This window comes from Trachurus japonicus, chromosome 8, assembly GCF_045865225.1.
Source record: "Trachurus japonicus isolate A0001 chromosome 8, Traja_1.0".
Classification (NCBI taxonomy): Eukaryota; Metazoa; Chordata; class Actinopteri; order Carangiformes; family Carangidae; genus Trachurus; species Trachurus japonicus.
The window spans coordinates 31,431,931-31,447,746 of NC_140914.1; the positions used below are offsets into that span (position 1 = coordinate 31,431,931).

A 15,816-nucleotide genomic window follows, 5' to 3' on the forward strand; every position below is an offset into this window, starting at 1 on the left:
ACAACTCTCCCTCCTGTTGGCCAATGACGGAACAGAACACCACACAGAGAGAGCTGCCATCACAGGCCCCAATGGACAAAGGAAATGGAGCAGCTGCAGGTGACAGAACCTGAGCCATACCACCTACTCTGCACTGTGAAAATGTCTTATTCCTATATGGCAATTAGAAGGAGAACTAATGGCCATCATGTGTTCACAGAAAAATAATTGCATCCCTAAAAGGTATGATAAATCTGGCAGAAAAAACAAGAAAAAAAGTAATGTCCGTGCTAAGAAACATTGATTTACTCACATTAATCAAAAATTGACTGAATTCATTTTATTAATCAGATAAATTTCAATAATTATGTCAAATAAAAAAGAACAAACAAGCGTAACTTCATTGAAATCAGCTTTTACAACATTAGTTGTGTTGAGTTGTGGTTATACACAGTTTTGCTTAACAGTAGGTATAGAACAGGCATTTCATACAGTGGACTCTTTGTAGTCTCCATCGATTTTTGGCTTTTGAAAAATATACAGAAACTGTTTCTCATAATTATAGTTAAGGCTGTTGTTTCCAAAGTAGTAATCAATAAATAGATTGGAAAAATAGTGGCTACCACATGACCTGCAGGTTAACCATGACACTACAGTGGAAATTATATTTTTGATTTTTTTTTTTTCATTTCCTACACTCAAACACAGGTTATGTGACTCATCACATTTGAACATGTTCATATTATATTATGTAACTCAGTTATTTATCATCATATTTCTCTGCTTGTTTTAACTATCAAGTTATCTACTGAATAGGATTTATTTTATCAGTCAAAATTCACAAATCATCATCTATCCACCACATGAGCAGTCTTCATAATGTGAAGCTGGAGATGTTTCTACATTGAAATGACAAAACTATTAAGATTATTGAAAAAAATCTTTGCAAATGGATTTTCTCTCAGTCACCTGATCAGTTAATCAACAGACTCATGTTCACATAATTGTTGTAGAAACTCCAGCTGCTTGCTCACTGTGTCGTCAGGTCAGTTTAGATGTTCTGTTCATCACCAGGTCGGGATTTTACACTAAGTTTAAATACGTTTCAGTCGTGATCCAGTTGTTTCCTCAGTGATCAGACCCACAGAAAAAATATAAAAATATCAACAGACCAGTAAACGAAAGAATCATTCACATTGTCACATTTCTGGATTTTTTTTTAAACTTAATTTTGTTTAAAAGATAAAGGGGAAACACACACACACACACACACACACACCCACACACACAGTCACTCTCCTGTTAAATGCTCAACAAGGTCAAGTTCAAGGACAGCAGACACCATGAATGCTGTGTAACAGCCTCTATCAGAAACACACATGTAAATAATGACACACTGAGATTTACTTTGTGTTAGCTGATCTTTTTCTTTTCTTTCTTTTTTTTTTTTTTTTACCGCTCTCTGTCTTTATTCAGTTTCTGTCTTGAGGATCATGTACTGAGTCCATTCAGTATGCTTAAGCTTTCACCCATATCTAATGGTTTTCCTCAGTGGCCTGAGGTTGCTCATTTGTTATGGAAATGTCCATGTTGTCATTCAATCAATGTAGTCAACTAACATTTGTCCTGCACTTATAGGAGGAACAGTTGAAAGCACTCAGTTTTTAAAAAGTGTTGAATTTGATACTTTTACAACTTTTGTTGAATTAAAAAAAATTACAAATTTGTTCATCAGACTAATAGGGTCAAAGGTCATTTAGTCACTACTCAGCATATAGAGGCCAATTAGAGTCATGCAAATGTGATCAACATGCTGAAAGGATTTGTTAATGTATTTGCGTTTTGTATCATATGTCTTTTTTTTATTAAAGCCAGGGTTTTTTGATTTTTTCTTTTTTGATAAATCAGTTTACACAATACTCATTTGAATATGAAACGCTGTATTGAGGCCATCTTGTACTGTTTGAGTTGTTTGGTTTACTTGATTTCTCAGACAGTTATTTTTCTGTCTTCAGACTCAAACAGTGATGATTCTCAGCAGGGTGAGTTAACAGCACTGGATGGACACACTCAGAGAAAAAATGAAGGAGTCACAGAGACGATTAGAAAAAATGACTCAAATGTTCATATGTTTCTATTTGCAGTGATAGACAGGAGGCATTATAAGCTCAACAAACATGACTGACAGCTTCATTTCCTGATCATCAGACAGTAACACCTGAGCACACACCTGATGAACAGCAGCAACAACTGTCATTTTAATGTCACAGAACATATACTACATATTCATTTTGAAATGAATGAGGAGCCACTGAGGAAACACTGGTGTAGCCTACTGTACCAGCACCTAATGGTCATATTCAGTCCAAGGGTCTGAAGAAGAAACTCACTCTCACTCTTGAAAATTGAAAATGGTTCAATAAAAACAGTATGAGATATTTAAAATGGTCCACTGTATAATATTGATAAGCAGAGAGACATGAAATCAAATTAGAGACATCCGCCCTGTGATGTCATTAAAGGCGCAGTCCTGTCTCAGTCCTACATCACGGTGCAGCAGCGACATGCAGCATCTTCTGTCAGGAGGGTTTTAAACGTCAACCTGTTGGTCGCATCTCCTGAAATTCACCTGTCATGTCGATTGATCATTTTTATTCTTATTACATGTAGGCTACAGTTCCTGTTTATTCATCCATCCATCCAGTGTGTGTTGATGTGAGTCCTGTCTGTGTTAACTTGTTTTTCATCTTCAGTTTTGTTCTCAGGCTTCAGGACAGGATCTTTCCTCTGCGCCCGCGGCACCGCAGCGCAGCGCACCACATCTTTTTTTTTTTTTTTTCCAGATTTATCAGGATGATTCTGTTGAACTTCAGGATTTTGATGATGAACACAGACAGAAACTGGGGAATTATAATTCGTACCCTCAGAGTCCCGCCGCAGCAGACACGCATACACAGACAGTTGCAAGTTGCATGCTGTAGTTCAGGTCATATTTTCTGTCAGTATAGTATATTGGTATTTGTTATTAAGAATGCACAACAGCTTAAGGAAACTAGCAAAAAACAACAACAACAACAAAAAAGTTGAACTATGAGGCCGACACTCTCCTCCGTGTGAGACAAATACCCGGAGTTAGATCAAGAGCTTATTTCAGTTTTTCTTGGTTTTATTAATTAATTGTTTTTTTTGTACTATGTAATATTAGTATTCACATTTTAACCATAAGCTGTTGAGTCACACAGAGACTCTCAGACCTCAAGACCTCAACATTAAGCTGAAAAATCTACAGTTCAAAGCGCGCGTGCATGATTGCATTTCATTGCTTCTATTGCCCGTTATCTCAAGTTTCAACAATAATATAAAGTTTGATTATGTCTCTACAATGTAAAAACATAAATCTAAATTTTAAACGCTCTTTATTCTGCTTGTCAGTCATTTGTGTATTTTCAAAGCGGATTTTTCCAAATCGCCCCTTCGACAACCCAGCTGCATTCAACTTAATTTGACTGAACATGAGATAGGCCTATAAGTCTGATAGATAGATTGAAAATGAATATACTTTATATGTGGTAAAAAAAAAAAATGTTGTTTGCCGATTCTGATCACCAGAAGAGATTTTATCTCTGAGATGAAAACTTCTGTCTGAGAATAAAATGGTGAATATGAGCTGCGCTGTCCACGTCACAGGCCACAGAAACAACACGGGCCTGTCTGCGGTACAACTTTCCCCAAATGACGTCTAGATTTCTGCCTCACTTTTATATTATAATGCATTTCATGTCAGTCTGTGCGTATTCATATGTGATTTTTCCATGTATGACTTATTATTCTGTCAACAACGTCTCCTCTTTGCTCCTCGTGGCTTCTGCGTCATATATTGTAATTTCGTTGCAGCTGCAGTTTTTTGTGACCGCTGTTTTCTGCAGGCCAAAGCTAAACACTGTGATTGTTGGTCACGTCAATCATCGGCGCGTGCATTCACAGCTACTACATTTTTAACATTTAACAACAATGTTCTAGTCTGTCCACGCAGGCCTAAATCTCTGCAGCTAATTAAAGATGACCCCCTCCTCTAATACTGTCCATCCGTGTACAGCCCCCACCCTGCCCGCTGCGGTGTGAGTGTGTGTCCAGGCTCAAACATTTCACAGTCAGAGTTTAATGGGAATTAGGTTTCTCTACTGTATAAGCGAGTCACTGGGCAACGCTAATGACAAAACCCATTCAGAGGAGATGAGAAATATGATTTGCGAATCCTTATAGTTTATTATTTAAGCAACTGTGTCAGACCTAAACGGCTTTTTCAGCCACAAAAAAACACTAATTGTCAGGTACTTTAAATAGGCCATGGTTTAAACTACTAACATGGAGGCAATATACAGAAATCATGTCATTCACACGTTTTAAGCCTGCACCACATGCAGACTATTATGATTAAGTATTGCCATGTAAAAGAATAAGAATAAGAATAAATAATAGATAAAGAAGCATACTTAAAAAATAATTTAAATAGGATCCAATAAACGGCAACTGAGCCTAAACCTCTGTTAAACACTGTAAAATGCTGATGAGAAATGATAGCGGCAGAGTTACATGGAGGATAATACTGTACAAGATGAAAGATGCAGCATTTTGTTATTTGGAAAATGACTGTTTTGATCATTTGTTGACGTGAAATGAAATCAATAATCTTAGGTCTTTACTACTAAATAATCTGAATATTATTAATGATTATTTTGAAGGCCAATGGACACTTGATGGACCACAGTTTCCTCCAGACAGTTGAGTGTCTTCATCTCGCGCCGTGGTGAATGTTGAATGTATTCCTCCTCTGGTTAATGATTGACTGAGTGACTGTTTGTCTTCTGACGGGTCTATACTGGTCACACTGGACCGTGCCGGTGTCCATCACCGAGACACCATGGCGTCTTCTGTTTGTCTTATCTGCATGGTAACACACACACACACACACACACACACACACACACACACACACACACACACACACACACACACACACACACAGAGAGAGAGAGAAGTCAAGGTGTGCTGCTGCAGTGGCCTTGAACTTGAGCTCATTTCATGTGTCTGTGTTTCTGTCTGCACCCTCCCCCCTCCTCCCCTCTTCCCCTCTTTCTCTCTTTCCAGGTTGAACTTGACCTTGACCTTCAGGGGCCGGGCTGACCCCCCCGCCTCCCACCCGGTGGCAGACCACACCATGGGAGAGAGACTGGCTGTCTGGGTGGCTCGGCGTGCTGTGTGTGCTGTGTGTGTCTGCTGCCCAAGGCTCAGGCTGCTCCGGGAACTGAGAGACAGTTTAGTTTGAAACCAGCGGCCAGTCGCCGTGAAGGTGAAATAACGATCAGCTGCTGTGATCCACACAACACACAACACCGTCCTTCCTCCTGAACACACACCTTCACTCCTACACGGACATGTGAAACTCTGTGTAGCTTCACAGCGACATCAACACTCTTCAGTTACGGAGCTGATGTTCTGACAGACACTTTGCCCTCATCGTGGTCATTTATTCTCATCTTTTCATTTGGAAGTTCATTCTTGACATTGGAAGCAGTGGTTGACAAGGAGAAGGTGTAGGAACCGTTATATGTGTTCAGGAAATTCAAATTTGACACGAGCGCACAAAATAATAGTGGCCTCGCGCAAGGAGAAATGTAATAAGAAATTAAATCAAAACAGGAATAATAGAAATAAATTAGATAAAGTACGAAAGCAATAATATATATTGCAACGTATGAGTGAAATTAACTGAAAAAATGATGGGAAACTCCGCTTCTATTGTGCTCCTTCTTCAGCTTTATCTCACGATGTTAACCATCTTATGGAGTTAACAAACTCCACTCCAAAAGTGAACCCTCACTTAAGATTTTGTATTTATTTATTTTACCATTTATCTTCCTTAAAGTATTATTCCATCATACATTTAGCTTGAGAGACGTTATTTAACCTGGTATGAATAATACGAAAAGAAATAATGAAATCTTTGAAAAATCCAACCCAACCGGCCTTCCTCATAGTCTCAACACGCATCCTAAATTTAATGCTTAAAATTCAGATTATTTTTGCTACATTCTGACTCAAAAACGCGTCAAATACAAATGTGAAATGTTCTATATATAAGCGTGTTTTAATTTTACATTTCTTCACTTCTTCGCCGCCATCACTTCACGTGCCCTAGTCCGGTCTCCACCAAATCCCAGACCTCGGCTCCTTCCAGACTGACACCTATACACGCAGTGGAAGTAACACGTGCAGCAAACAGACACATGTGTGTGTTTAACGTCCGGCTCACATCCTCAGCCTCCACCTCCATCACCAGAGGCTTCACACCTGCTGCTGTTGTCTGCTGCCAGCCAGCGCCGCAGAGGGCTGCTGTCACACCGACCTGGCTGCTGTGCGTCATAGAGGTATGATGGCAGCAGCAGCAGAGCAGAACCTGATGCAGCCAGATGCAATCTAATGCTAAACTATTATACGTCTCATCTTCAGCCCTGCAGTTTCTCCAGCCACATTATGTCTGGAGGTGAAACCACATAGAAATAATGTAGGTCTAAGAATCTTTGCATTCAAATACTCAGTGCGCGGTGTGACAAATATGATGCGTCAGAGCTCGTCCTCTGTGAATCTGACCTGCAGTGTGGCCTCATTACCCACAGCAGCATATTATCATTACAACTATACTGGATCCTGATAGCTGTTTGGTAATTAATTTACCATAATTAGTTTGACTTTATAGTATATCCATTTGGATAGATTTTACGTGTAAACCACGTTGTTGTAAGTGTGTGTAGGTTGTGCAGCAAGTTGTTGGGTTCAAGCTAAAATAACTGAGAGGTCTCTGTAAATCTAAAACCATCAGCAGTGAAGTGACTGCGCAAATAACGCTGCTGCGGCGCACTCACTCTGAATCCGTGTTTCTCGAGCTTTCAGACCTCCAACCCCCCCTCTATAAATCCCGTTTACGCTTCCTTCAGGCGGATGATGTGAGAACGGGACAGACGAAAAGCGCACATAAATTCACTCTGAGAAATGTCCAAGCGGGTGCAATTATTTTAATAATGAAATATGTCTCTCTTTCTTTAAACTGGAACTTCTCCCGGTACGTTATGATTTTTAATACTTTTATGACAGCGATAAACTTTGTTTTCATATATTTGGCATTGCCGATTATTAGTCTTTAAATGTCTCCATAACTCCGTGTAATGGTGAGCATTTTACTCTGGGCTTCAGATGATTTCAGCCAATATTCACTAGAATTAACTATTTTAATAAGGAAATATTGCTCTTTCCCCCTTTTTTATTAATATTATTGTTATATTTACATTCACTTAGTCACACACAGTGTTGACTGGAGACGAGATTGGATCAAATATGAGTCATATAAACAAGTTCAGGTATTATTGTGTGTTATTGTGCTCTGCTTCAGATCACAGACACACTCACACACACACACACACACACACACACACACGCTCCCTGCTGCACTAATATCACAATAAACACCCAGACAAAGGAAATCTCCTCTGATGCTTCATCATGAGTCTTATCAACATCTGCATTGTCTCAGTCAGCGCGTGGTTGAGGACTGACCTAATGGCAGGAATCACCGTGGCCCGTGCGTCTTTACGCACAACACGCAGCATCCTCTGTTCAAGTCATTTATTTTTTTGTATCTGGCGTCAGAGAGATAATGTTACTGTTTGAAGCTGCCGCCACAGATCACACACTCTGACATGATGCATCTGCACCGAGCAGTGACAGGACTCTGTCCAGGCTCCTCTCGTGCCACAGCTCGAGCCTCGTAAAAATAGTTTCTCTTTGACTGACAATCCCCAACAAGTCTCCTCTTCTCCATCTTTTTTTTCTCTTGTCCCATCACGTGACGCTCAGGTCTCATCCAATGGACAGGCGCGCCCCCCCCTCTCCCTCCTCTGCTGGTCCTGGGGGCTTGTTGCGTCAAGGTTGCGGCTGGGATGTAACCGTGGGTCCGGCCGGTTGCCTGGAGTCTTTGCCTGCGAGCGAGCGCCGTTACTAAATGGTGCAGCGAGTCAGCGCACGCGTGCCAAGGCAGTGCATGTAACTGTACATGTGAAGTACCTGAGTTGTAGTACATGTGGGCAGGAGAGACTGCGGTGACAGACGAATAAATACACAGCACTTTCTCCCCCATCCAGCCAATGTAGCAGCTCAGTGCACAGCACCGGACCAAGTCTGAGAGGAAACGGGGAAGAACGGAGACCAGACCGGGAACAGTAGAGCCTATGACAGCCTCCCTGGTCCTCAACCCACGCTGGCCAGCGGACACGGTGATGTTTGTGTATGACAACAACCTGGACGACCTGAACAAGAACATGGAGGGGCTGGTGGGAAGCGGAAACTTCGCTGCGGCCACAGCGGCGAGTCAGTGCCGCAACATCATGGCGCATTCGGCGGCCGCCGCGGCTCTGGGCGGACACCCCTCCGGCCTGGTGCACTCCTCAGCCGGATACCCCACGGTGGACGTGACCGCCTCGGCATCCGGGGACACCGGCGCGCCGTCGGGGAAGCAGTGCTCGGCCGGGCCGTGTCAGAGCTCCTCCGCCGCCCCGGCGTTACCCTACAGCTACTTTGGTAACGGGTATTACCCGTGCAGGATGGGGCGGGGTTCCCTCAAGTCCTGCACCCAGGCAGCCGGGGCCGCGCTCAGCTCGCAGTACATGGACACACAGTCAGTCAACTCTGATGAATACCCGAACCACCGGGCCAAGGAGTTCGCCTTTTATCACGGCTACCCGAGTCCGTACCAGTCCATGGCCAGCTACCTGGACGTGTCGGTGGTCCAGTCGCTGGGCACCGGCGAGCCGCGCCATGAGACCCTGCTCCCCATGGACAGCTACCAGCCCTGGGCTCTGACCAACGGCTGGGGGGGACAGATGTACTGCTCCAAGGACCAGGGACAGGCCGGACACCTCTGGAAGTCCGCTCTGGCTGGTAATACTTCGCTTTTTTTAAATTCTCCTTTAAAACGTCTTTGTCCAGTGATGCATCCAAATGACTGATGCGTAAAGCTGCAGCTGCTGTGTCACATTTTATAACAAATAATAGATTTGTATTCTCATCCAAATTTGTAGCTGATTTATTTTCTCTGATAATTCAAGTCGTTCATAAATTTGAACTGGCGCTGCACACGGGCTATAACGTGACGAGGGGGATTCCCCGCGTGCAGCATCACTTGAATGGAGAATAGGTCTCAGCTGCTTCATGCTCGACAAGGCCATTCATTAACCAAAAGGTCAGGTGTTGCTGCTGCTGAGTGACCCATCTAGTTTAATCCCATAATAAGATCATATTCATGTACATTGTGATAGTCTAATGATCAGCACAACCATGTGGATTCTAAGTAGTGGCCTTTACAAACAGCTGACTTCAGATCAGCCTGAATTTATTTATTACAATCAGGGTAATTGTGCTTAGGCAATAAATGAAAAGGCGCAATAATGAGATTGTGGTTCCTGTTATTGTTCATTTGCACGTGGATGCATAAACATGTAGTTACACTACAACTGTGCGGCTCAGTCTGTTTGTCGTGTCGTGTTGTGCATGCAGACAACAGACATCCACCATGTTGCCTGCGTGTGTGTTTGTGTGTGTCGGTTGCAGAAAGTCGCTGTCCTCCTTTGTCATTTACGCGACAGACGCTAAATGCAACAAGCGCAGCGTGGAGTGTGTGTTTTGCTATGTGTCCCCGGTGTGTGTGTGTGTGTGTGTGTGTGTGTGTGTGTGTGTGTGTGTATGTGCAGCATTCGTTCCTCAGACCGCCTGTCTGTCTGTCCTCTTTCTCTTTGTCCGCTTTCTGAACAGATGTGGTGGCACATCAGCACGACAGCTCGCCTTTCCGCCGCGGCAGGAAGAAGCGGATACCGTACACCAAGCTGCAGCTGAAGGAGCTGGAGAAAGAGTACGCCGCCAACAAATTCATCACCAAGGACAAGAGGAGGAAGATCTCGGCCGCGACCAACCTGTCGGAGCGGCAGATCACCATCTGGTTCCAGAACAGGAGGGTGAAGGAGAAGAAGTTCGTGGCCAAAGTGAAGACCAGCGCGCCGTAGCGTGGACAGCTCAGCGTGTTTTGGACGATTTAAGTGAAGGAACTGGGCGCATCAGCCTGCTGGTAAAAAAAAAAAAAAAATGAACTGAGTGAAAATACATTAAAAAATTGAGGACAAAAAAAAGAAAGAAAAGAAAAAGGAAATAGAAGACTGGGACTGTGCGCGACGGCGTGCGTCAAAACATGGAAGATTTAAAAAAAAAAGACGAAGAAAAGGACATTAAGGATAAAAAAGAGAAAAGAAGCAAGGCCCTCTGATACATCTTCTTGTCAGAGGCATCGTGTAAATACAGCAGCTGTCTGTCTGCTTTAATGTACCTGTCTGTCTACTGTTTGTGTTCTATTGTTTGTCAGTGCTGTGCGTGACCAGTAGCCAATAGCTGAAACACACTATTATGCTGTCCATATTGTTTATAACGCCTGTAAACCAGTTATCAAAGATAGTGCAGCACTTAATAAATTCTTTTAATCCTGACGTAGTGTTAGCTCTTCTATCGGTCCGATCCGTGTGCGTTGAACACAACACAACTATGTGCGTAAAGAAGCTGCAAACAAGTCGCATCAAAGGCGGAAAGTTGATACAGCGTCAACTGGACAAAGCGCGGAGGAATCCTGACTGCAGAGTGTTTACGAGGCCGTGAAGTGACATTTGGATGTTCGACTCCTCCTGTCACCTCACACACAGGCCTGCAGTGAGCGAAACTGGATTTGGAAATGTGTTAACTATTTAGTTTTCTTAAAGTCTTCAGCTCTAAAACTGCCAGAACCGCAGCAGGATTAGGAAATGTTTTTATTTTCAAATGTATAGGCTACATTTCTGAATAATATTCTTCTGAACCGTAAAGCCCCTGCACAGAGACACAGGCCGAAAATGACCAACAAGAACTTAAAAAGTACACGAATAATTGTATTTTATCTGATTTAAAGACCATTATTACTTATACTGAGCTTGTAGGTTATTTCTCTTACTGCAAACTACAACTTTTGTCCGAATTAAGTCTGAATGATAAAATAAGATGTCATATTTTTTGGCACTCTATTGTAGGTATTGTTGTAATCATAAGCAAAACTAGAACTCATATTATTATGAAGTATGAAATAGTATGAAAAGCTAAATATATTACTATGGAAATGAAGAACAGAGAGTGTAAATGGCGCAGAGCAAAGACATGGGAGAAAATAATAAATAGAAAAAATAAAAAAAGTATTTTAGTTTTTAATGTTTAGCTTTAAACAGAGGCGACAGAGTTGAGTTGCGCTGTTGTCTGTGCGCATCTTTGTAGCTGCGTTGTGTGTACAGTGTGTTTGTGTGTGATTGAGGGAGAAGCGCTTGACCTTGAAGTCACGTGACCAACAGGACTGGCTCTCATCAGGTCCCCGCGAAGATTTTACAACAGAGGAACAGTCTGGTTAGAGACCCCCCCCCCCATTCCCCCAATACCACACACACACACACACACACACACACACACACACACACACACACACACACACACACAAACACACACACACACACACACACACACACTGCGGCTGCGCCTGATCTCCAATCAGCAGGTTTCCCTCACAGCTCGTGCTGCACGGCGACAAATGTGACAATTGAGTGAGAGCTGCACGCGCGGCCTCTCCATCATCTCTGATCAGCTGATTGGTTGATCATCGTTGCTGCAGCTGCATCATTGTTAACTTCACACACACATTCTTATATTTCACATCAAGTCCACAGTTTGACGTCCAAGCAGCAGCTGCGCCTGTTTGCTGCATCCATTTTTATAGAATCCTAATTCTCCAATTTTTTCCCCCAAACACACTGCGGGCTGTCGTCAGAGAACATATGTGTGTGTGTGTGTGTGTGTGTGTGTGTGTTTGTGTTTGTGTGGATGACTGTCATAGCGGGAAGGATGAATCACGGCTGGTGCTGCAGTTCACTGATAGTTTTATCATGTGTGGGAACTTGTCAGCTTTACAAAAAGAAAAAATAGTGTCCTTCAGCCCCTCGGAGCAGACACACACACACACACACACACACACACACACACACACACACACACTGGAGTTAACGCACAATGACAGAATTTTGCTCATAAACACCAGCAGCTCCTCTCAGCTTTGTTGACTCAGAAAGTAATTTAAATAGTAAAATCCAAAGCGGAATTCCTCGTTTCAGTTGTTAGAATAGAAACGTTGAACGTGTTGAGCTGCGTCCCACGGAGCCAAGTCATTTGTAACGCGACCAATTGGCTCGTGTTACACTCAGCCGCTCTGCGCCAGTGTGTTTGCAACATGTTGAACAATGTAAGTCTATGTGTGTGTCTCGGCCTTTGACACTGTGGGTGTGGGTGTGGAGCAGCGCACTGACCGCTGGCTTTCTGTCCAGAGCTGAAACACTGCGCGCACTGAATTAGGCCTAAACACATCAGAGAATACTCTGAACTCACGTTTTTATTGTGGTGACCACATCCAAATATCATGTGTTAGTCTTAAAAACTGGTTTGGTGTAGAACTCGTATCTTCCTGCTCTGATATTATAGGCTGGAAAAGTACAATAGTATTAAATATGTACATGAACGAGCTTCAGGCTTTTTTTATTGGGACATTTGAGTTCGCAGACAATACGGATTTCCACACGTCTTCATATTTAACTTTTTGTGTTTGCTTATCTTATGTACATTTTTGCTGCAAGGCGGTCTACTGCCGTCACCATCTCAGTTTCTCCTTTAGGCTCCATTCAATTTGAATTAACAGCAAATATGAGCGTTTAATCAATTTACTGCAGATCTATATCGTAAGGATCTGTCAGATTTACCGTGGATAGATGAAATGCGCATGCTCGCAGATATCACAACAATGGAATATTCATTATATGGCACAGTGAGAGAGAGAGAGAGAGAGAGAGAGAGAGAGAGAGAGAGAGAGAGAGAGCTTAATTATGAGGCGACTCGACAGAGATAAAATGTGAAATAATCTCCTGCCTATTCTCAGTGAGGAAATAGTAATTTGGAAAAAAAATAATAAGAGAGAACAACAGTTAAAAACGTGCAGCAACAGTTTGGAGCAGAGGGGCTCTGGGTGAATCAACCTGGGAAATCAGCCAATAATCATTTTAGAATAAAGGCATAAAAAAAATAATAAATAAAGAAGGAAATGAGGAAAACTGCAAATTAGACAAGGTTCATTTCTTGTTCCATTGGGGGAATAATGATTAAAAGAAGCTGTGATTCAACCCCCCCCCCCCCCCTCCTCTCCCTCTCTCCCCCCTACTCTCTCTCTCTCCCTCAGTGTGTGAGTGTGTCGGACTGTTAAACATTAACATTGAACTTGACAAACGGCGGTGTGCTCTGCTGGCCTGTTGACTCTCTTTACTGCTCCGTCTCTGTCCAACAATACTGACGGAAGCCCTGAAGCTCATAAAGCTCCTTCTCCCCTTTAATCCAAATACCAGAGATAGGAGGAGGAGGAAGAGGAGGAAGAGGAGGAAGAGGAGGAAGAGGTGCACCAAACAAACCACAGCGTCTTGTTTTATTTCACACCACAAACAAGCAAAAACAGAAATCAGCAAATCCAACCCCGATAGCTCCACGTTTCTCTGAACGGGGTTTGTTCTGTATTTTTTTGTTTTGTTTACTGCATTTACGTGAATGAAATCATCATTCACGTAGATGTATATTATTAGGTATATTATTTATACTATATTATAAAAGCAGATTTGTCCAACCTAATAATACAATCAATAAAAAATAAACCAGAAAATAATAACAACGACAGTAATAATAGCATTATTATTATTATTCGTTTGAGTTGTAGAATGTGATTGAACCTGCAGCCTACTAGGTTACATACCATTAACTACGTACCTTTAACTATGACTTTATCTTTCTACTCTACTTCTACATTTTTATGTTTTACTATCAAAATGAGTCATATTGGAAAACCACTGGTGCAATAAATACGGTCTGCAGGCTGTCATGAAATAATTAGTAAGGAGAGGTATTTCTGCATGAGGAGTGTTTTGACTTATAATTACATAGTATGCCACATGACAGTGATAATACTGTTCAATGAAGAGTTTATTTCTGCTTTTATTTAATTAGTTTTATTCAATTTATTTATTCATTTCGTTTTGAGCACTTTTGTGTTTGTGTAAGCACAAGAAAAGTAAGCACAGGTGTAAGTTGAGGTTTCCATCTATTATTATACTACAAGGAATAAAATAAAATAAAATAAAATAAAATGGGGCTGCTGGTGAGGTGATGCAGTGTTGGTAAAAACAGGGAGGACATGACACTCCTCTCTGCAGACAGCTGCACTCTCAGAGTCATGGTGCTGACAGACACAGATCTCATGTCAGTTTTATTTTATAAAACGTGTAATGTTGTAATTTGTATGACAGATGTGGGTGTGCTGACTCAGGGGTTTTCTCTGCCCATTTAAAGTGAGAAAAATAGAAGCCATCTGTTACCCCGAACTGAAGCAACACAAAGCAGAAACAAAATGCAGCAAAGAGGTGACGGTGCAAAGTCAGATACATTATGAAAAACCTCACTGATCATAAAAACAGTGGTCAGGGAAAATAAGTAAAAATATTCTGCAATATAAATACCCCCAGTCTCAGTGATTTTATTCAAATGTAGAAATGTCCCTCTGTTTTACACTGTTAGTTGATTCTGTCCTTGTTTGCTTCCTCCTCTGTGTCATTCAGAAGCTTTGACCAGGATCACTTCCAACACAACAAGTCGCAACATCTTGCATGTAAATTCATTTCACGTCAAAGCTGAATGATGAAGTGAGAGAGCTTGTAATGCCGAGCTGTGACTGGCTGATGGCAGCAGCAGCAGCTCCATGTTACAAACCAGCCGTTGGATGAATTTTAGTCACAGTGGAAGGAAAGAGCCAGTAAAAAGGAAATCCAGTAGAGGTGAGAGTGAAACTGTCTGGGAAATGGATGGAGTGTGGAGAATTAGATTTTAAAAATTCACGCAGGCTAAATTTTATTTACCATTAATTTCCCCCACTCCTCTGAAGCTCTCTGTGCTCAGAAATATGAAATTCTGAGGTGGTCAGTCGTTGTCATTTTTACGTTTATGCTTTGATATACTTAAAAAAAAAAGAAAGGTGTTTTATAATTAAAGTCTAACTTACTGTACTATTGTGTTTGGTTCCATCTGCAAAGCCAATCAGTGCTAAGGATACTGACAGCAGCACCAATCACACTCTGCTGCTTTACTCTGTTTCCTCACTGCTCTGTCAATGACAAAATGAATAAAGCTCCATTTTATGTCTCCACAGACAGAACTGAAATGAGTTCTATCTACAACACCGGCCTTTTTGAATATGACAGAATTTTTATACTTGAGGGTACACGAGGGATCAGTTCTGCTCCAGAAAAAGTGAAAAGAAACTGTGTAGTTCCAAAGTAGAGTTATAAAGTAGGAAGTTTTATTCCTCATGATATGGACAGGGCCGTAGTATAGGGGAGAAAGGAGATGATAATTCTAGGGGCCCCGCGCCCAGTAGGGCCCAAAAAAACCCCCAGTAGTCTGATCTTTGTATGACTGATTTATTCTGCATAAGACCCTGACTAATATTCATAGTAATGCTGCATTAGCATCAAAACAAAGTAGGCTAAATAAAAAATGATAATACATATACGTAGTCTAAGAAAAAAAGTGGAGAGTCAGGGGTTAGGGGCCCACTGTAGTAGTCTTTCAGGGGCCCCAGAATTCCTAGCA

The 15,816-nt window shown here is 41.9% G+C and overlaps 1 protein-coding gene across 1 annotated transcript; it reads left to right on the forward strand.

Annotated features, from left to right (window-relative positions):
- Positions 1-8,170: 8,170 nt before the first annotated feature.
- Positions 8,171-10,113, forward strand: hoxb13a (homeobox B13a). The gene is made up of 2 exons (XM_085785475.1): positions 8,171-8,970; positions 9,841-10,113. The coding sequence occupies exons 1-2, from the start codon at positions 8,262-8,264 to the stop codon at positions 10,086-10,088; spliced, it is 957 nt and encodes a 318-aa protein (XP_085641601.1). The 5' UTR covers positions 8,171-8,261; the 3' UTR covers positions 10,089-10,113.
- Positions 10,114-15,816: the final 5,703 nt, after the last annotated feature.